The sequence below is a fragment of the Aythya fuligula genome, chromosome 1 (genome assembly GCF_009819795.1).
Source record: "Aythya fuligula isolate bAytFul2 chromosome 1, bAytFul2.pri, whole genome shotgun sequence".
Classification (NCBI taxonomy): Eukaryota; Metazoa; Chordata; class Aves; order Anseriformes; family Anatidae; genus Aythya; species Aythya fuligula.
This window is the reverse complement of record NC_045559.1, coordinates 52,550,071-52,573,415: the sequence shown is the minus strand read 5'-3', so window position 1 is coordinate 52,573,415 and position 23,345 is coordinate 52,550,071. Positions and strand designations below refer to the sequence as shown.

The window sequence follows — 23,345 nt, the reverse complement described above, 5'->3', positions numbered from 1 at the left end:
CATTCAGTTGGTTATCATCACTTCTCCTATAAATAAACCAAAATAACAGGAATGAGCTGATTATGAGTCCCTAAAGGTATTAACACTTTAAAGTGTGCAAGTTCATGTTATATCACACCGTTAATCTTTTAAGATGTCGTATCCTCTGACTTTTATACAATGTGTTTATAAAATGTTCTGATAAAGAATAAACATATCAGCAATTTAATTCCTTCACTTTTAAAGGCTTTGGAGCGAATTGCAGTTGGACAAATGGTAAGTAATATTGTTTATTTTAACCATTCTAAGATAAAATGTGTTTTCCCCCTTTGAATGCTCTCAGTCCATGACCTTATATTGAACTTCTGAATTTCTGGAATCTAAAACACTAGCACACACTACATCAAATCCTGATAGATAGCATGTGTCATCACAAAATTGCATTTTTATTGCTGCAATTGTACCTAGTGAATCTGTTTTCTTTTGACAATTAAGAGTCTGAAAAAAAAACACAGCTTAAAATTTAAGTCTTTAAGATACTCTTCCTAACTTCTTGCACTATCTTTCAGCAACTACATAAATTCAGTCCAAATGTCTTTCTGATATCCCTGGTTTGGATCACTCTATCCCAGTGTTATATCAACTAATGTAAAAATAGAAATTGTTATGACAAAAGCTTGAATCTGTAAGAAACATCATCATTCTCATTTTTAATCCCTGTATTTTTTTTTTTTCTCTGTGAATACTTTGAATTCTTGTTGTACAAGTTATCCTATCAGGGATGGTGGACACCAACTGTGCAGATAGTTAAAAGACAAGGCTGAGTACTCTTCTTTCTGTATGTAAGCCCCCTGATCCCAGTAGTATTCTATACTGTAGATGCATTTTGCCATGAATTTTTAATCAGCAAGTATTAACTAATTTTATGCAAACACAAAGATATGAAGTTTTCAGTGTATTCTGTTTTTAATAGCATAGTACTTTCTGAATGGTTGAGACTACAGTGTATGATGATTCAGCTAAGGAATTATTCCTTTGTCTTTAAAACAGTTTAGGTAAATTGTTATATTTATTTTGCATAGTAGAATTTGGATCATGATCAGTATATTTTTTCTCTGTTCTTTTTCCCTCTGCCAACCTTTGAACTGTACTTCAGAGCCCGAATTTCTTTTTTTTTTTTTTTTCTCACATTAATGGTTACATTAGAATCTGACCAAAAATGTAAATTTAAGTGTGTGCAAGAACATTAGTGAATTGTCCCCTTAAAGTTGTTATGACTGATTGTAAAGAATGTAAGCCAATATGTAGTTAAGGAAGCCAATACTGGTTTTGTTACTCTGATATTAATTTCAATGCCAATTTTAAATCCTTGCTGTTGTAATGTATGTATGTATTTATTTATTGATTTTGCAGCTGCCTACAGAATCACTGTTTTATCGAGCTGTTCTTCAAGTTATTATAGAAGAAATTTATGGTGTCACCAAAAGGTAGGAAGCTCTGAATTCACAGACCACAAACCAAAGATCTAATTCTCTGCCATCTCTGTTCTGTTTTTCTTAAGAAGTCATGTTTAAGAATCAGACTCATTAGACTATAGACTATCAATTGGTATTAAAATGAAGGATACATTTATTCATCCACATCACAAATGTGTTACCTTTCCTTTACCCATAGTTTAAAAAGGTCCTCCTTGGTACTAGATGCATGGAAAAAAACATGTCTTCAAGAGAGAACAAACAGCAAACTCACTAAAAGTCAAAAAAAATCTCAGTCTGCATTGTTATTCAGAATTCCTAGCAACTTTAATAGTGCAGAAGACAAAAAGGCATTCCTGTTTATCCTGAGAAAAATCTGCTGTATGACCAACAGTTAGCATGGCTGTAAAGGACTGCTTACTGCCTATGTCTACATTAGCAAGTACTGCACCCTTGTAAAATGGGATTTGAATAGTTGCTGCTGAGGTCTTGACATCAGCACTAAACTCTTCTGGAGCTGTAGTTGGATTAACTTTTATCTAATTCTGTGGTATGTGTGCCCACTAACATTTGGAGCACACCCAGAAGCACATATTCAATTTTAATTTAATTTTTGAGCTCTGAGCCTGTTCCACAGTGCTAACCACAGTATAGGAGGTGGGCAAAACCAGAAAAGTCACTTCAGATACTTGCTGCTGGTTTAAAATAAATGCTAGTGCAGATACCCCCAAGACTTATGCTAAATGTGGAGCCAGGCAGCTTACTCTTCAGAAGGTCGAACTCCTGAAAGAAGAGATACTTACCTATTTATTTTTCAATTACATATAAGATAACATATAAAAACATTGTTACTAAGTTGTAAAAAAAGTGTGAAATAGATGATAGTATTCTTCATTTGTTAAAGGAAGCATAATTTGGAGGAAGTAGTTAGGATTATACTTTTGAAAAAAAAAAAAGTGGGGCAGGACTACTTTCGAGCTCACCAACATGAGTTGTCACCATTTTCATTGGAACAGCTAACATCTTTATTGTTCTGAAGCATTGAGAGATTGTTTTGTAGTTTTTGAGATGTCCATTTCTGGAATGAGTAACACCTAGCAAACACATTAATACAATTAAGAGAATGAACTGTAAGACCTTGAACTATCATTAATCTGTTTTGCTTTTTTTAAACTACTTGTATATATCAAGAACCTAGTAAATATATTGTAGTATATTTGCTGACCCTGGCCAGCAACTAAGCACCCACCAGCCGCTCACTCAGTACCCCCACAGCAGGATGGAGAAGAAAATGGGAAGAGCAAAAGTGGGAAAAATCCATTGAGATGAGGACAGTTTAATAACTAAAGTAAATAGAAAGGAAAAAACAAACAAACAAACAAACAAACAAACAAAAAAGTAAAGCAAATGCAATCACTCACGGTCTGCCACCCCAGCAAGACAGTCTCCAAGCAACAGCTACCATGGAAAGATTACCCCCCCCCCCCAGTTTTATTGATGAGTGTGACAGTACATACTGTGTAATATCCTTAAAGTCAATTTGGGTCAACTGTCCTGGCAAGGTCCCCCCCCAGCCTAACCCAAGCCAACCTGCCACAGGGCAGAGCTGTGTGACAGCAGATGAAACATCAGTGTGTTACCAGCACTTTTTTAGGCACAAATCCAAAATACAGCACCATATGGGCTGCTATGAAGAAAGTTAACCCAGCCATACCTGGTGCAATGTCTTTCCTCCTCTAGCAGAATTAGGAGGGCAGAAGCCTGTCTTCCAGTATCAATGCAGCATAATCAACTGATTTTCAAACCACATGAGCCCAAATGTTTAAATGCATCTCAACATTAAATATGACTACAGAAATTATTTCTTCTTTAAAAATAAACATGACTTGATTCTCAGTGAGTGGGGATCCCTGCCACTCAAAAAACGTTAGAACTGCTACTGAATAAAGTCTTTCTGTTAACCTCAGTGGATGTTAATTCTGATGCTTAAGTATGGAGTAAGAAGGATTACTATTATTAAAGAGAGGAAAATGTTTAAAACATTTTAAAAGTGTTATTTGTTTGTTCTTAAGAAGATATTTGTATTTAATGTTATTTCTCCTTAACTAGTTGAAGTGCATACTCAGGAACAGCTACTGTAGCTGAAAATGTAACTCCTACACAACAAAACTGGAAGAGGGCAGTGTTACAGTAGAGCATAGTCAAGAAGGTGAATTCAGACTAACAAAAGCTGTGTGTAGTTTCTCCAAAATATTTTAAACACGGCAGGGAAAAAAACGTATGTGACCTTCTATGAGTCAATATTTCTATATGTTCGTTACATTTTCATACATTACTGTAACATTTTATGAAACTAAACTACCCACATTTTAGCTGTCTTCAAAAGTAAGTTGTGTCTAAAAAGTTTTTCAAGTATTAGCTAGCTATTATAAGTGAAAGGTGGAAAAGGAACATTGCTACTAACTTGACAGTAGTGGCTGTCCAACAGCTTTATTTGCCATGAATTAAAAATTCAATTAAAATTATTTTTAAAATGTGTAAGTTTCTGTTGCTGGAATGCATGCATCTCAACACTATATTTGCAGTGAACGACATGTTGGGAAAATTTTCTCCAAATCATCCTCTTTCTTGGATTATGTCAGAAAGTCTCTGAAAAAATTGGAACTGGATGATTCAAAGGTGAGTCGTGAAGCAGAGACTGTATGAAATCCTTATATCCATGTGAGTTCATGAATTTAGCACCACAATGCAGTGTTTAAACCACTGAGTTGTGTAGTTTGTATATTGCTGTATAAATATAAAGTAGTTTTATTTTTAGCAATAATAATAGTATAATCCATACTGATATATTAAAGAAATAAATCAAAGCTGAGTTGTTTTGTGTTTTTTGGAAATCAGCTTCCATGTATAAATCCTTTAAAAGGTTTTGTTTTTTTTTTCTAATGACTTTATATAAAGCAATCCTTTATTATACATAATGCTAATGATCAGAATTTTTGAAAGCCTTTCCAGTATTTATGAATGTAATCCTAAAAATCACCTTTGAGGCAAAAAAAAAAAAAAAAAAAAAAAAAAAAAAAAAAACACAACAACAACAAAAAACAACAACAAAAACAGTGCTACATGCTCCATTTTATACATGCAGTCATTTAGAAGTAAATATAGCCATAAATATTGCTGAATGAAGCAAACATGAAGAACTTCTTGCCTGTGCGGATAATGTATACTCTGATAAAAGTAACTCCTGCACCCTTTTAAATCCATCTGAAATACTATCCAATACAAACTCACCGCTTTTTCATGTGTACTTTCTCATACAGTTTGGTTCCTAAAGTATCTCCTATTGATTTTAGCCTTTAGACAGTCTCCTTAAGTAGCTTTTGAAGATCTTGTGAAGCCTCTGTGTGTACAAAAACCTATTACTTTCTTATTTAAATTAATGAATGTTAAGGATGAATGTTAACATTTTAAAATAACTTTCCTACATAGAGAAAAAGAAGTAGGTACAAATCTGAGATTTAAAATCGAAAAATCTTTCAGATTTTTTTCATGTTCTCAAATGTCTTGTCTTAGTTCTTTACCATACAACTGTTAAATTGGTCAACAGATGGCAACATAGCATTAGGCATGGAATACAGCTATGTGAGTGTAAGGTCATAACCATGCTATGGGAATAAATTGTGTAACAGAAACTAGAAGGTATTAGATTATTTTTAAAAATGTACAAATCAAAGAAACAATAGCTGTGGCAAGTGAGTAAAGTATTTAAGTTGAATGTACTAGCTTTCAGTAACTCAACTCTTACAATCTGAAGCCAAAGTATGAAATCACTTAAAATTTGCCAGATACATCAAACCATGAGCTAGGAGAAAAATGCAAAACCTAACAAAAATGCAAACATAAATAAAAGACTGAATAACTGCAAATGATGTTGGAATCATGCTTGCATGATAATTAGGCACTAACATAATGCATTTGCCTCAGTTGAAAGCAACTAGTAAGATGCTACCTTCCTTATTCTGTGTACAATCATCCAAACGCAATAGTAGATTGATTGTATAATAGTTTATTTAAGTAATTATTGATTAAACGCTGCTGGTGAGAGTTACATAGTATTTCCTTTAAAATCATTGAACATGTAAACTTTATGTTCGTGTGTCTGATTTTAGAAGCACTGCCTTTTGCTAGAAAGGGTCTGGGCAAGGCTGCCCTGAGAGAAACGTCTGGCAACACCACTTCAAGCTACACATTTGTTTAGGTGCTTAAGATCTGATTCAAGTAAATGTTAATTTTTGCTTGTATTGCTCCTCATTTTTATGTGCAGCTGGCTGCATGGTGATGACTGAGTTTTATGCTGATCTAAATAATATTATTTTTTATTTCCCAGCTATATTCAAATCTGCATCAGGACAAAACCAGTGCTATTTTGATGCTAGCATGAGGAAAGTTGTTACCGCTTCCTCAGCAGTGGCTCTGACATTGCAGTTTTCATGGTGGAGTCAGCACTATTTCTACATGCTAATGGAGAATGTGTTAAATTTCTCTTTTCAGAAGAAAATACTTACATAGCTAAAATTGTGATGAAGGCTAAACACTTGCTCTCAAAGACAACAAAAATCAAAGAGAAATTTATGTGAATTTGTTTTCTAGTTCTGTTTTAAAAACTGAACAAAAGAGCAGCTGCACCACATAGACCAAATGTCTGGTCTGTCTCTGACGGTCACCAAAAACTGATGCTTAGGAAGAATGTAAGATGGGAGTAAGCATATATGAATAATATTTCCAAATAATCAAAAATGTGCCCATCAGCCACAGAAAAAGGAGGCATTCATCATTGTCTCCATGAAAAAAAAAAAAAAAAAAAAAGCAGCTAAGGAAGACTTGGTCAAATCAGAAGTGTTTAGTTTATTATTTTTCCAAATCTGGAGATAAAAAAGTGATCCACAACAGAGCACTGGCACTAGGGGAAGTAATTAGGGATGCAGTGTGATACAACCAGGGAGAACTGTAAGAAAATATTGTTTACATAGTGGTCTCTGCTTTATGACTGCAAATGCTGGATATTTAACAAATAAATTTTTAAAAATCAGAAAACTGAGAGTCATAATATCAAATAGTAATGCAATTCTTTTACAATGAGAAAATTTCTAAGAGAGTTTAGTCTCTTATATATAGAGACTAAACTCTCTTAACCTCTCTACAAGAGACTAAACTCTCTTACTGTCTCTACAAGAGAATAGAGATAACGACCAGCACGGTACCATCAAGTCATTTTCCAGTCTGGACAAACAGAGAGGTAGGATAAAGAGGGCAACTGCATAAAACACCTGACCCACCTCAATGCGCATTTACATAAATACAAGCCTTTTTGCTAAATAGAGATGAGGGCTCTTCTCAGGTATAAACATCCAAACAGCAAACTGATTTTTGCTATTATTTTTCAGTAAGGTTAGGTACTTCAATCCTACCAGTTCTTCATTTTAACAAGCCTCTCTGCCTCTTTTGTTGTGAAGACCTTTGCTTATCTGAAATCAGAACCAGACCCTTTATGAAAAGATTGTCAATTGGGAGTGAGTAAGAGTGAGACAAAATAGTAAAATTATTTTTTCTACAAAAAATAACATTTACCTATCACCTAGGGCCATTCACTGTTACAAGTTCCTGCTCAGGGACTGAAGTTTCCCATTACCTTAGCCAAAATAATTTCCCCCATTATGTTTTCTTTTCAATGTAGAAGAGCCTGTCAAGTCCAGATCACACACTGAGATGTAAATGAACTTTTTTTTTTTTCTGTCTTTTAGTAGAGAACCATTCTTTTGACACATTTCTCCACCTCAATGGTAAAACTAAGGCATACACCATGACTTTTGAATGTCTGAACACATTGTGAGGGCAGAGAGGGAGTCTTTTAGTGTCAGCTTGATGCTTCGCAGGTATGATTATATTGCTTCTAGATTTAGAACTAATGGTATTGCTCTGTGGGCCAAGGATCCCTGCACAGGTCTTCAGTAATGAGTGTGGATACACACTGAGGCAGAATTTTATTCCAGATTGTTTTCTTTGTCTTAGTTCACTCTGTTCCTGTGTGCTCCATGTTGTATGAGCAAAGCATTCAGCATCACTTAGATATCTAAGGGAGAAATTTGATCAGACTCCTTCTCCCTTTTAATCAGTTTTACCTAATTTAACAAAAACGTGGGACTCTCACTTGAAAGAATGAAGTGATTGTGTCTGTTCTTTCTTCTGGAGGATCTGGCTGCTCTTCCACCAGTTAGTCTTGCTTCTTTCAAGCAACAAGGGCAGTCACTCCTGCCTGTTGCCACGTTTCTTCATCAGAATGAGTTTCAGCTCTATTTGTAGCCTTATTGCAGATAGACTTAAAAGTAAGCCTCTTTATTAAGTCATTTGGCTACTACTTAGGACAATAAGTACTACAAATGGCATAGCCACAGCAAAAAGTACTTGTGTAAGTATTCATGTATATCTAGTCTTAGAAAAGATAGAAAAATGTTCTTAAATTGCCTAGTGTCCTGTAATTATTGGGATAAATCATCAAAATGTTGTTGTTAGAGCTTACCTTACTTTGATTTAAGGTGATTAAAGGTTACAGGCTTACCAGGTTAAGGCTGGGAGACGTGGGGATCTGCAGTCCAGCTAGGACAACTGTTCTGGTAGTGAGAGCCTCAGTGGGTGGAGCTATTTAGCAAACAGAAGCTGTCCGGGATTCATTTAAGCACAAAACACTATTTAATGCCACATCCAATTGCAGGAAGATACACAGGGCTGGGAACACTCCTGATGCATCCGCAAAGGAAAGCTATTAGCCACTTTGATTTCATCTCCTGCTATACACATACTGGAGTTACTGCTATGGCCAAATAGCATACAAGATAGTTATATAGTCAAAATATTTCATTAATCACGTAACCCTTTCAGATGTATACATGTGCTCACGAGGAGCAAGAGCAACTTTGAAGGAAGGGTCACTGTAAACCTTCACACACAAAAGAATGTCTGTCAGTGAGCCTGTTGTTGCAGATCTACTTGGTTTTGTACATCCAAGCTTCCAGGTGGCCTGTGACTGGTATTTTTCAGTTTTGAACAGTCTGGTGTCTGCACATAACCTGAAGTTCCTGCTGCTCTTACCCCTGTAAAAAAAAAAAAAAAATAAATGTCATTTATTTGGCAAACAGTCTGAGATAAGATCTGCAACAATAAACAGATGGTTACTGCTCAGTTTCCACTATCCCTGCTTGCTCTACCCCAACCAGACTTCCTAAAAACAGCTGCTGCCCATTTGTCTTTTTCTGATCCTGTGCTTCAGGTAGAGCATCCCACACAGATTTACAGCTGTCATATCTGAACTGGTGGATCAGGAAAGGGCACTAGACCTATGTGTGAGGTGTTGTACCCATCACAGCAGCACTTAAATTAATAACACAGTAAGAGAAACTCATGTCCTGTGGAAAACTCATTTATCATCTTAAGTGATTTAAACAACTTTGATATTTGATATGTTATGTCTAACAATGTTAGAATATTTCAAAGCCTTGATTTAGCTGTGTAGCTAAATATAGATATAAGTAGTATCATCCTATATATTCTGCAAAGGTTGTGTATTTAGAAGTATATTTAATTAAATGAATGCGTTAGTACTATTTCGCTACAATAACCAAGACTTTGGGGTTTATTTATAATTGATAATGGATACATAATAATATATGATTGCTATATTTTTGTAAGATTTTCTCAATTTATTACATATTATTCATTTATAAAATAATCCTTATCCTCTAGCAATTATGCTTGCAATTTTTATCATTAAATAAATCCAAAGAGATCTGAAGTACACTGGGCTTGCTAGTTCAGCTCTACTGGAATTCCTAAATGACTTCCTTTTTGACACATTGACTTTGTGCTTTTGCAAACTCCATAGCATTTAATTTGAGTAATAAAACATGTAGAGAGAATACTAAAAATAGATTTTGTGTGAAATTACGCTAATTACTTTGTTCAGTAACTGGTTACTTTTTTGTCAGACAAAATTCATTTTCTAATGTCTTTGATCACTTTTTATATAGTTAGTGTGAATATTTGACATATGTTTCATACAACAGTAGTGTGTGGGGTTTTTTTTTGTTTGGTTGTTCGTTTTTTTTTAATGGCAATAATTTTTAAGAAAACTAGCAGAAGAGCATGCATATGTGACTTTTTACTTTATTTTGGTGAAGCAAACACCTAACAGTAACACTTGCCTGTACGTACACATAAAGTCTGAAAACTAAGTAGCTGAGCTGAGTGATTTCTCAGTGATATATCAAGTAACAAAGAAAGTCAAAGGTCTGAATTTAATAAGCCTAATAAAGTAGCTGATTCTATTGATTTTTAAAATAAAATAAGGATACGCTGATTTTAAAAATAATTGGTTTTGCAGAAGGATCACAGATGTATTTTTATTCCAAGTTTCATGTGATTTGTCACTGTTTCAGAACAGCAGTTTTAATACACATTTCCTTTTTATAATTGCTCAGATGGCAGAGTGAACATGGATTAAGGAGATGTCTTCTCTTATGAGCCAGTTATTCATGTTAGCTAAATCTATATTTAATATATCAAGCTCAGTCCTGAATAAATTTTCAGCAGACATAACTTATGCTCTGCTTGCTTGCACGTATTTACATGATAACAGCGCTCTTTTTAAAATGAATACAAAAACAATTCCAGTTTGCTGTGTTCAGATTCCTGCAGCATGAGACGGAAGCAAAGCCAAAAACTTAAATATGAGACTTTCAAAGATTCCTCCTAAGAGAGTTAGAAGTTCCCGTCACATAAGTGCTTTGTGAAAATGCTGCGGTAAATGTACCTTGCAGATAGCTTCACAATGTGTGGCTGGTAAAATGTTTGGAAATGCCTCTGGAGTTTCTTGGGATCCATCCCTAATATCATACCTTCCCCCTTTTCAGACCAAACCAGGGACTATCTGACAAGCCTTTTCAAGCTTTATGGTCACTCTGAGAAGCATGCAGGTGGAAGCCCTCCTCCTCACCCCACCCCAGCCATGTTAGCTCTCTGTCCAACCTGTGTTATGAGCTGGCCTGATTTCAATCCCTAACCATGTTCTACTCATGTAATGACAAATGGTCTTTGAGGAGGTTCCTTCCCGTTTCCACATCTGTTCTACTCAAACAATACTGTTCTCAATTTCACTTATATTTCCTAGTTTGTTCCTATACCTGCTGTTTCAGATGTTCTAATGATCTTCCAATTCGTTAAACTTGAACACAGTTGTATCAAAATATGTTGAACAGAATGTTTTACATGTTTTTAATTGTTTTAAACCATATAATGAAGAGACTCTGTGCTCTATACATGTCATTGACAAACGACATTGCAATTAAGTGAACAGGTGAGCCCAGGACAAGATAAAAAGCTTCCATCCTTATGGAGCTTGTCAGGGTAAGTTTCATTATTTAGAAAACTGAGCTTTTTTAGAGCAACATATTTAGGAAGTTCCATCCATCCTAGAATAATTATTAATAAATTATGTTTCCACACCATGTGAGAACATTCTAAAGTAATAGACTGAACTCTAGTTCTTACACCTTTAATATATATATTTATAATTTTGCTTTATTGTTTTTTTTTTGTATGAATTTCTGAATAAGTAATGTTACAAGATTTTGACCAGAGGAGCATGGCATTCTCTAAATTTATCCAACAGGATTAGCTGAGTGATGAATTTCTAAATTTAATTTCAGCACCAATATGAAAACTCTTTAACCAAAGGGATTTCTTATACTTTCCCAAGTTCAAATGGCTGAATATGTAATCTATTTCCTACATGTAATGTTCAGTTTCCAAAACTTGGCATATAGTAGCTTTTTAGGAGTCTTAACTACAGAATTACTACTTGCAAATACATTTTGTTTTGTTTTGCCTTGTTTTGTTTTTCATGTGGCACACTAGTTGATGTGCCAACAGGCTAAACCAATGTTGTTTTCAAGTAGAATGCTAAATGAATGTTTGGGTCTTCCATGAACTTGTCAGTTGTATGTGAATGCTTCCTTCCTTCCTTCCTTCCTTCCTTCCTTCCTTCCTTCCTTCCTTCCTTCCTTCCTTCCTTCCTACCACACAGTTGCTAGTGTGAAAAGAATGTGTCTGGTGCTTTTGCTGTACTAAAACGCATAAGAACACCGTCCTCATTTTTTGGCATTTGTCAGTGTCTCTTAGAAACATCATTGTGCTGTGTCCTGCTATGAAGTTAATAAATGCTTATCTTAACGTGATAGATTAGAATATTATAAAATGTGGCTGGCAAATAAAGCAAAATAAGAGGAGGAGTCATACTGTATGGCTTAATTTTACTGTTATTTTTAAAAATGTTAAAAAGCCACATACTTAGAATTGGGGAACTATCAGTAGTGGAATTGCATAATACATTAGACATGAATTAACTTGAATATATATAACTATAATTGGAAGCAAACTGAGAATTTTTGCAGAAATCAGAAAAGGAAGGGACTTTTAAAATGAGATTTCTTATAATTGTGAAGGATCTTGATGTCTACCCCCCACCAAATTCTGTGTTGAGGTCTTTAAATGACAGTGAAAACCTCAAATTCTGAAGTTCATTTGTTAGTTTGGGAAATACTAAATGAAGATGTGGGTAACACAAGTGTATAAAATATACACTGCATATATACTCTGCATAATGCTGTTTTCAAGTATAATTATTTTTGAAACAGGCAAAATACTGTCCCAATTATGGTAGCATAACATTTTAGTCTGAGGCGTAATTTTAAGAAGTGTGACTTTTACTTCAATTAGATACAATTATAAATGATATAGATTGCATTTATTTGAAATGCATTTCAAATGAAACTCTAAATAAACAAAGGCTTCTCAGTAATTACATTATTTGAGAAGCAGGAAGATGTATTTTAACTACCTTAGTCACTGGAAAATTGTAAAAAGTTGTTGTCTGGTATGGCCTCTCGAGCATTTTGAACTGACCTAAGACACCGCTCAACTAAAAGGGTTGCCTTATTAGCTTCTGGTACTCTTGCTAGTGTTCATGACAGCACTGCTGCAAGGAGAGAGACGAAACATGGAAATGTGCAACCAGCACAGGAGTAAACAGTCCCATGGAGGTGGCAAAGAGCATTGTGTCTGTTTGACTGTGGGCAGGGTCTCTAGAATCTGGCTCTCTTCTGTAGAGAGAGTGCAGATTGGGCAGTAAAAGAGGCTTTCTTTAATTCAGTCATAATATTTTTAGCCTAGGGAAAGTCACAGCTTAAAAACAACAACAACAACAACAACAACAACAACAACAACAAAAACACTCTCTAGAGAAGTTTTAAGTGTGGGATTACTAGTTGTCACCCACCTTGTGCCTGCATGTTCTGTTTTCAGAGCGTGCTCATTCAGCACGTTTGTGAGATTCCAGTATAACTTGGGTCTGCTCAAGCGTGCAGCACCTCAGTTGCTCTCAAGGATCTGTTGACAGCCTCCTCATGCTCACTACAGATGAGTCTATTTTATGTGCCACCTCCAGCATGTAGCATTGTTATAACTAGGACAATGGGAATCTCACTGACCTCTAGTTACTCTTGGTTGTTTTGGCTGTTTCAGCCATCACACCAAACCACAAATAAACTACTTTAAAAGAAAGGATGCACCACCATCACGGTGCAGAGAGGCACTTTTGTTCACAACCTGGTAAAGATCAGGAGCTAAATCAACTAAGGTACACTTGCCAAAAAAGCTCCGTATGCATTGAGTCTTCCTTACTACATCAGTAGCATAATCTAGATCTTTGAGTGTCTTATTAAGAGAAGGGCATGATATTGTATTTAGTTTCTTTCATGCATTTTAAGTCATGCCATGAGTTCGTAGTATTAGCATCATAATGTAAGTTTAGTACATGTATTTAAAGTTATATATATAGAGAGAGAGAGAGACAAATCTGTGCCAACTTTCTATGGAGAAGAGTTATACACACAACTCTGGTGGCTAAATGGGGCTTGCTTTACATATATATGTAAGTCCAACCTTTTCCTGAAAACACAACAAATAATTTGGTCCTACTTCACCTCAGAGGGATAGCTGAAGATTCTGTTGGGTACCTAGGAAATACTGAAGCCAGGTAGCAAACTGTTGCAGTTTCAAACAAAACCACCATAATCCAAGTTTTGATCTTCTTCCAGTCAATTGACCACAGAGCTAAGGACCATTTTCCTTTTAATGCCCTTTTCTATCAATGTATTTTTTTGCAGATGCTTTCTCTCTTTTTCATCTGGCCTATTATATTCAGCTGGGTCACAAGCCAAACTTTCAGCTGAGCTACAATTTGGAGTACCACCTAATCTACCCATGACAGCAGGATGCATTCTGTCAAAATGTGTTAAGCAAGGAGGGAGTGCAAAAGCATTTGGGCTCAGTACTTGAGTATGGCTACAGCTAGGAGACATTTTTGACCCAGCTTTTTATTTGTGAAACATTTCACAGTTAATTGGAATGTTTTGTGAAGAAAATTGGAGAACATAAAGGATGCAAAAGTAGAAAGATTTAATGTTCATATTTTTACAAATGCAGATCTTTATATTTTAATCCAAATAGCCTATAATTTCAAAAATCCATTATACTGAAATGCTTTTAATTCTCAGTTGAAATGAAAAGCTTATAGAGCAGAGGTCAAATAAACTATTTTGTTTATCTCATGACTGATATATTTTAGTTGGTTTGGATCTTTCGATATTTGCACAGCTTTACTGGAAATAAAATATCAACAAGACCAAAAAAGTCAGTGCATTAGTACTGTCAGATCAACTTCTCAACCTTGCTGCTGTAGTTGGGAAAAAAAGTTCTTTTTAAATTAAAAACAAAGAAAGAAAGAAAAAAAAAAAAAGAGTCAAAGGCTACAAAAGTTCTTCTAACCCCTCCCTTTCTTTTAAGGCAGAGCTAGAATTTTGCATCATTCCTGAAAAATGTATCTAAACTTCTTAAAACTTTCCATGATGATGACTTAAAACCTCCCCTGTCCTGAATTAACCTCACAGAGATTTTTTTTCAAGTTTTTGACTGATTTTCTTTGCTGCAATGCAAGTTCATGAGTTCTTTTTCTACCCACTGTAGATGTAGAGAACAACCTTCCTTAACTCTTGGTGGCAGCTTTGTAAAAGCTGGTATTATGCCCGCTCTTGATTTTCTCTTCTTTACACTCATCGGTTCCAGTTCTGTCAATCTGTCTTCACAGGTCCTATTTTCTAGATTTCTGGTCTCTTTTCTCTCTTATGTTTTTTTTCAAATAGCTCATTTATTTCTGTGAAATCTGCTGCACCAGAATGGATACAGCATTCCAGCTAGAGCTTTACCACTGCCAAGCAGGGTTGAAGGATTACTTCCTGCTTGTCCAAGCTGTTCTCCCATTTCTCCCATACATGTCTCAGTATGGTGATTGCTTTTTTTTTTTTTTTTTTTTTTTTTTTTTTTTCAGTAGTACAACTGTGACTCTTGCTCAGCTTGTGATCTGCTACATCTCCCAGGTTGTCATTTGGAGTTCCTCATAGGGAACTGCTAGTTATTTATGCCTGAGTGTAGTCTTCCCTGCATTTCCATATAGCACTTCAAACACTTTTCTAAGCAATGATCCAATTTCTAAAAATTATTTTAAATTCTAGCAATTCTGTACTTTCCTGTTGCACATTTGCAGAGTTAGTTAATGTGGTTTCTGTTCTATCATCTGAGTTCTTAATGAAAACATTCTGCATTTTTTTTAACAGACCTCCACTCGGTCTGTCTTTTCAGTTGTTTGGAGACTCATTAATAACAACTCTCTTGTTATGGTCATCCAAACAATATTCACACACTTTATAATACTTTAATCTAAAACTTGTTTCTTATATTGGGTGTTGAAATTGTTATATGAAATGGTGCAAAACCCTTGCTGAAGTCAAAATATATGACATTTGGTTTTCCCTAACATGAATCCTTCCACCCTTCTTTTACAAGCAGGCTGACCTGTGATTTATTCTTGACAAATTCATTACTTATCTGTTTAGTGTTTTTTAATTCTTTGCATTTTTTAATGGGTTGGATCAGACTGCTCTACAATGAAAGACACACATCTACTAGCAATCTGACACACCATCTTTGAGAACTTCTCAGTGACAGTAATAGTTCTGAGGTCATTTCATTCTCTTCTTGCTTATCATAAGATGAAGTTCATAATACATACCTGATTTTAAAACTTACAATTTATGTAAATATTCTATAGTTTGTTTACCTATTTTAAGCTATTTTATTCCTTTATGACTGGATTAGCCATGTGCTCTCGGATGACTTTGATAATAAAAGTGTGCAAAAATGTATTAGACACTTTATATTTCCTGGTCTTTTGTCACTAGCATTACTTTTCTGCTAAGCTGTGGGCTCTTTCCTTAACTACAACAGAGTAGCCATACTGCAGACTCCCAGTACTGAAATACATCAGGCCAATACATCAGGCTCTTTCACCCCCACTCTTTCCAGCACCCTCTGTCACCAGTAATGTTGCAGACCTACTTCCCACTCCTCTGACAGGCTTCTTAAGTGGACAGCTCATCTGTCTTCTTTAGCATCCAGGACTGTGGACATCAGAAGGGTATAGACATCAGGACCTACAAAGCCTGGGAAATTTTGTGGTCCAGCTGCCCTTAGAGAAAATGCTTTGTGAGTGCAGTTATGGTCATAGGTCTAGCTACCTGCTGTGGTGCAGTGGCCACTAGGGGCTTAAAGGGGAAGGGGTATTTAGTTTAGTCAAGTTCTTGAGCTGCCTTGGATCAAAATCAGCCCAAAGTCACAAAATTTGCGGTTACAATGTCAGTGCTGGCAGTGTTGCATCAAGTAATTGGGAAACATGCAGTGGTTCAAATTAAACAGAGAAACTTTTATTTCAGAGGTGGGTAACTTGTGACACAGTGAAACTGTTATTTCCAGAATCTGACAGTAGGTTCTTTAATGTGAAATACCATCCAGGAGTCCTGACTTAAGCGTGATACTCTGACACCAGACTCCACTCTTCAGCCATTTAAATATATCTCTTGGGCAGGGGGGTGCAAGGTATAAGATATATGAGAAAGGAAATGAGAATATTATCTCCATTTGGCTGTGCAATGTTCATTAAAGAACGACTAGAGCTTTCTGAATAATGAATATATCTCAGTATTTCATGTCAGTGCAAAATGCCATCTGAAGAACAGCAATTGTAAATGAGAACTGAGAAATTGCTATTGGAAAATTATTATAGACTTCAGTAAATTGCTAATTTCAAAAACAAAACACAGATTTCATTTGTAGGATGACTTTTGATTAGGAAAAAAATGTTTCATATTTCAAAACTGGCATGACTCTGATACTTTTTTTTTTTTTTTTTTTTTTATCCTTTGCAGCTCCCAGACAGCTGTATAATGGATTACTATGAAAAATACAAGCACAGAATGAATGAGCTTGAAGCATTTAATATGGTAAAAGTTATAGGATTAATACCATTACCTTGTATTATATATATGCTAGTCTAGAACAAAGTCCTGTTAACTTTTATGTGGAGGTGGACTGTCTTACACTGAGGTATGCAATCTCAAAAACAAAGCAGCTCCCCCTTCCAAACTTTGGAGCATATCCTATTCAAAACTATATTAGGTGTCAGTAAAATAATAAAGTGAACACATGGAAGATTCTTTTTCAAGAGGGACTATTACCCTGGAAAATGAAATGTCAGTCTCCTTTTAAACCTAGACTGGTCTCCACACAGTTATTTCATAAAAATTCTTTTTATTAAAATTCATTATTTCCCTCTTTAAAATTGTTCTGCTTCATATAATGTCATTTTCTTGTTGGACAGTGCCTCAAAACCAACTAAGTAACGTAGTTTCCTAGCTTTATGGCATTCCATGTTTTTTTGATCTTTAATATAATCTGTTTAGAAGATGTCCACCCTACAGGGAAAATTGGCAAGGTGACATTTGTACAACTACTAGAAAATGATTGACCTTCCTGGAATTGTTTTGTGGAAGTGTAGCCATTGGGAAGTGTATTGGCTCTCTTTCCCCAGATCATAACAGCATCTAATCTTTCTTTCAGTTAAAGGTTGTGCTGGCTCCCTGCATAGAAGTTTTGATACTGCTGGATCGTCTTTGCTACCTCAAGGAGCAGGTATTTTTGCATTATGTTTTATGGTACCTAAAGGCTACATCAGTGAAATGAGACTATTTCAGCCAATTTATTACTGCACAGACCAAAAGTCTCTGTTGCAGAATTATTATTCTCATATTTGCAAAAGTATAAGCATTCATTCAATTTAGTATAAACATATGCCCAGCAGATGTTTTTATTTTCAGCAAAGCAGCAACAGTAAAACTTATGTTCTTTTAATTGTATGGTAATTACAAGTCAATAAACAATACAAAAATAAATAATTTAAATATGCAAGAAATCTTTTATAATATGACAGATATTTAATAATAATAAAAAAATGGAAATGCTAAACAAACATTATACCGTACATTCTGGAGTTTCCAAATAATAAGTTTTAGAACATATAATTAAAGAAATTTTAGGTTAAGTCCCATTAGGTTGTTGTTATCATTTCTTAATTAAGATCTATGATAAGAGAGGGTATACTTTTTCCAACTGTATGGGTCAACTGCGGTATATTTGACTAGCATACAGCCTGGATATATTTTACAAATATAGATGTGGGATTTAATAAGCAAATGCTTCTATATTTACTCTGTAATGATTTCTGTTACAGTGTTTCTACTAACACTAATTTTGAGCTTGACCTGGATAACTTAGAAGCATCAATCACACTTTCTCTACACCAGCAGACATTTTTTGGATAAGTAACAATGTGATCAGAAGACATGGTAGCATTTTCCAGCTTCTGTCCGGCCACAGTCAAAATAAAATTTTAAAATAAAGTTTAAATTCATTCATGTGAATTACGGTTCTTCCACTATAAAGCTTTCATTTTAATAGCTCCATTTTATCATAAGTAAAAAATCACTTTCGTCTCTACCACAGTATACTTGGAACAACTGAGTTGTAGCAAATGTATGCTTTTGTTCTAACTGGTATTTTTACTGAGAAGCAATTTGAGATATTTAAATAATGATATATTTTCCCAAATGCCAACCAGTTATAAATCACACGGAGATCTGTACGATTTCCAGGATGGAAGATCAGACTTTGTGCATTTAGAGCTAATTTACCTTTTCTAAATGTAATATACCCATTGATTCAATCTTGTACTGGTTGATTCACAAAATATGTTTAGGAAGAAAAAATAGAAATGATAAAAGCCATATGCAACATGAAGACCAGATCCAGCTGGCCCTACTCATTTGAAAAGTCAGTTAATTAGCTTCAGTAGTAGAATGTGCTACATAAAACAAGTAGAACTTGATCCTTAGTATCTTCTCTCTTGTTCAACCAGAAAAAAAAAAAAAAAAAAAAAAAAAAGACAACTTTATTTATTAAAGGGTTGGTAAGGTGTCACTTGATAGTGACAGAAATAAACTGACTTTAACATACATACTTTTTTTTGTTTGTTTCCCTTTTTCACAACAAATCTTCAATAGTTTTGTTGTTAGATAAGTGTTTTTCCTGCTTTGCATTAAGAATAATCTTTTTTTTTGGTGATTTTGCATTTCAAAATGTGGACCTATTACCATGCCTTAACTTTTAAGTCAAACACTTTTTAATGTACTTCAATCATATATCATTTTACAGGACAACATTGCCTGGTCAGGACTTGTGAAGTTATTTGATCCTGTGAAATCCCCCAGATGCTATGCAGTTATTGCTCTGAAGAAATAGCCATGTTTTTAAGTGGAAGCAAATTGCAGATAGGTTGAAAGCTCTGAACTGATGCTGCTATTTTCTCAATGTTGTTTTTAATTGATTCCTCAAGTATACTGAAGTGTTTGCCAACTATTTACTTTTCAGCTGCAAAAATAAAAAATGCAATGCCTCTGTGAATCATGAGAAATAAATAGTGAGCCATACCTCCTTTATAAATACCACTGTTTCCTCATGTCAGTTATTAAATAATGTTGAACATTTGGCTTTATTATAAAAGTTATGAGCTATGTTATGTGATGAGTATTTTAAAATAATGTCAATATTTCTTCCTTTTAAGGCATTATCTATTGATATCTATCATCTTGATATTTTAAATCACAAGTTAATTCTTCCATAAAACTTCTCATTTTTTCCAATGGCTGGCATCAGCAGTCTCAGACTAGCCTTGCTTTTTTCTTTTCTGGATTTCTTAGTTTAAGCAGAAAATTAACCTGTACTGTAGACAAGAGGTGTGTAGACTTTGTACTTCTCTGTTCTTCATGTCATCAGAAGCAGCTTATTATAGAGGAACCTTGCAGAGACTAGAACCTTCTGAGACTAGATAAAAAATACCCACAGAGTAGTTTTATATTAACCCTTTCTTCCTTCAGGCATGTTCCTAGCCTGACAGGCAAGAAACCGTGTGTGCTCTAGTCCAGTGGATGCCAATGTTTAAGAATCAGTTGCTGTGTTGGGGTTCACTCTCTAATCCTTGGGCTTTATCAGAAAGCTATTATCTGGGCCAAATGTGTTGGGTATAAATATAAATCTTTGGTGAGTGGAAACTTGCTAGGCAGTTTCTGCCTGGTTGTACTGACTTCATGAACGGGAAACTTACTTGTTGATGCATTTATCTCAATGGGTTGCCTCAATAAAGTTGCAGATGTTCAATCAATTAAAAAAGAGAAAAGTTTATATTGTAAGTTCTAGTGCTTTTATGAGAATTTTCCACTGAATATAAAACATAATTAACTACCAGTGCACAGAATAAATAAATAAATAAATAAATAAGGACAACAAATAGGTAACAAAATACTGATTAAAGAAGAAAAGGAAAAGTGCAACTTTGGTGGGCAGAAGATGAGAATAACAAGAAAATATTGTATATGCATTCTATAGTGAAAGTAATAGCCATAAGAATCAAACTGAGATTCAGATCTTAGTAGGAATAAATCTTTTTCAGACTGCAAAATATAATGAGAGCTTGTGAACATGGCCATTCAAGAAAAGAGAAGTAGGATATTTTTCTAATAAGCCACATCTCTTGATGTATTCACTTGGAAGAAATGCTTTTTTAGTAGTGTAGTAAGTTTACTACTGTCTATTTTAGGACTCTCAGTCCTTGTTAGCTCCATGGATCCAGTATGAGCTTCTCATATTTATTTAGTCCCAGTAGGTTCAATCCTTAGAGCTGTTGAACACCTGCAATACCCAAGGAAATTAACAGAAGTTGCAGGTGCTAACAGCATCTCTAGAGTGCAGCTAAGAAAAGAAAAAGGGGCCTTCCATATATGAGATTTTTTGTTATATAGGGAGTACTGAGGTAACTAACAAGCTGGTAGATTCTTTACCCAGGAGAGGCATCAAAATAAAAATCTTTAAGCATCTGGAAGGAAAAAAATGAATAGTATACAGTATAAGGAAGCAATCTAAAGTAAATAATAATTAAAAAAAGATGAACAAAAATGTAAGAAAGTAGGTATTATCATGTTTTGCTAAAGCATGATGACTAATTAGTGAAGTGTTAAGAGTCTTGTCATCTCAACCTTGTGTGCTGTTGGAAAAAAATAACTTGGGGATCAAATTGCCTTTTTTTGTGTTATGAATTGACTCTTCTGTTTTTTTTCAGCCCAAATAGTAAAAGCTGGACATATATGATATCCAAATAATGGTAGCACAGTTATTCACTGCAAGCAAGTGCTTAAATGTACCCAGTCATAGCAAAAACTAGTCATTTCAGCAAGCTCTGCCTGGTTTAATTTGAACACAGACCAAATTACATAGGATATACTGACTGTTGTTAATAGTGTATGATATTTTGATATATATTATGATATCTAAATCCAGAGTTAAATTCTTATTACTATTTTAAGAAGATGTTTGGAACAGTTTAGAATAGCAAGTACATCTCTAGGATTAGCCCAAATGCTTTTCCATGGATTCAAAAAGGTCTGAAAAATTTGATGTCCCCCCAGCAACTTCTCAGGCTTTTTCATTACTTTTCACACAATTTGCAGTCTGTGCAGGCAAAGATAGAGGCAATGTGCTTCTTAGAATAATAACTATCAAGACATTTATATGAAGAGTTTGCATGCAGCCAAATCAGTTGCTGTCTGCTTTCAAAGCTGTTTCAAGGCTTGAGATGCCTGAATACCTATGAGGTACTGTTTACATAATGGAAAAATCCCCAGCAGTAATAAAATTGAATAAAACAATTTTTCTTTGTGGTTATTGCCAGAAGTTCTTCCATAATGTAAACAATATCTTAAATATGATGAAGCTTTTGATAGAAAAGAATCTGCATTTCCTTTTACTGTGACATTGAGCTATGAATCTTGATATACTCCCTAAAGAATTGTGGATATATGTGCTTTCCCTCAGGTGCTTGCCTGATTCTGTTTGTGGCATATCTGTGCATTCTGTAGCAGAATTTGAGTGATTTATTTATTTTTCTTAGGGCTGAAAGCTATTTTTGGGTGGAAGAACAAGAGGATATGTACACTATGTGTGGAACCTTAATATCCAAGTGTATGTAGTAGCCCTAAAATCTCCAACTCTGCATTTTATTTTATTTTATTTTATTTTATTTTATTTTATTTTATTTTATTTTATTTTATTTTATTTTATTTTATTTTTGATTCTTTGATCCTAATTCTAATGCAGATTCATGCATTAGAACATCATGTCATAAAACAGTTTGCACTGATCTAGTTTATTTGATTTTAGTTTCAAGTCTCATTTTAATTATTTTTTCTTTATTACAGATTTTCTTCATTGGCATTATTCATTAATTTACTGCTAAAAAAAATCTGATGTAAAAACTCTTTTTGCTATGTCATGATGGAGTTAAAATCTTGGGACTCAAAATCTGTATGTTAGTCTGCACAGAGTAAGCATGCGAAATTTATCTGTCTTGGTGGCAGCTCTATGTCCTTCTGATGATTGGAGTGTTCTTTCCTGTCAGTACTTACTGGTTCAGATGTATTTTTTCCTAAAAGCTTTCCATAACTGTCATTATATCGCCAGAGATCACTGATACTGGGACTGTTTTAAAAAATACAGAGCTGCCATTTTAAATCCCTTTTTCTCACATGCTTTTTATATGGACTGATATATGCCCTTCTTGTTACTTATTACTAGTGCTCTGAAAGGAGTGTAATTGATGCTAGATGATGAACTATGGAGAAATTTCAGTTTCTGTAATCAAGTCAAAATGGAAGTGTAGTTGGTTGTCCAGACATTTAAATTGTTCACCTAACTCTTAGAACTTTGACTTTAGTTTCCTTAGTTTCTGATATCTGTTCAAATTCTGCAGTTTTCAAAATTTCTACGCTTCCTTCCAAGTGGGAGCGTGGCCTGATTCTTTGGGATCCAGCTGCTTGTCCTTCACCATGTTCATCTGAAATAACTAACTCAGTTCAGTGGCTGTAAATAATTTATCTCCAAACTACTGCTGAATAAGCCTAAGTTAAGTTCTTTGAATTTGCTTATCCATGTTTGTTATCTTTATCAATGTTATCTTTCAGAGTACTTTAAGAAAAGGTGTAAAATCCTTCTGAGATTCAGGATACCTCAAGGAAGTTGTACTACTGTTATAATTCTTGTTGCTTTCTCCCTTAAAGCCTTGAAATTAATTCCTGGAGATCAGGCAGATTAATAACCAACAGACACCCTGAGAGGTGTATGGTATTAAAAAATCCTATGCACAATATCTTACTTCTCTTCATGAGTCATTTTAGATTGGAGAGCTCTGAGGCATTTTCTACACAGAAATTCCAGGGTAGAGCATCA

General features: G+C 34.7%; 1 protein-coding gene across 1 annotated transcript in view; it reads left to right on the top strand.

The window, feature by feature from the left end:
- The window catches only part of METTL25 (methyltransferase like 25), a 65,307-nt gene extending 44,964 nt beyond the window's left edge, over positions 1-20,343 (top strand). Inside the window, exons 7-12 of the mRNA XM_032207792.1 lie at positions 226-255; positions 1,393-1,466; positions 4,040-4,133; positions 16,883-16,957; positions 17,574-17,645; positions 19,224-20,343. Coding sequence (XP_032063683.1) covers positions 226-255; positions 1,393-1,466; positions 4,040-4,133; positions 16,883-16,957; positions 17,574-17,645; positions 19,224-19,310 — 432 coding nt within the window. The 3' untranslated portion in view covers positions 19,311-20,343. The remainder of the gene's footprint in view (positions 1-225; positions 256-1,392; positions 1,467-4,039; positions 4,134-16,882; positions 16,958-17,573; positions 17,646-19,223) is intronic.
- Positions 20,344-23,345: the final 3,002 nt, after the last annotated feature.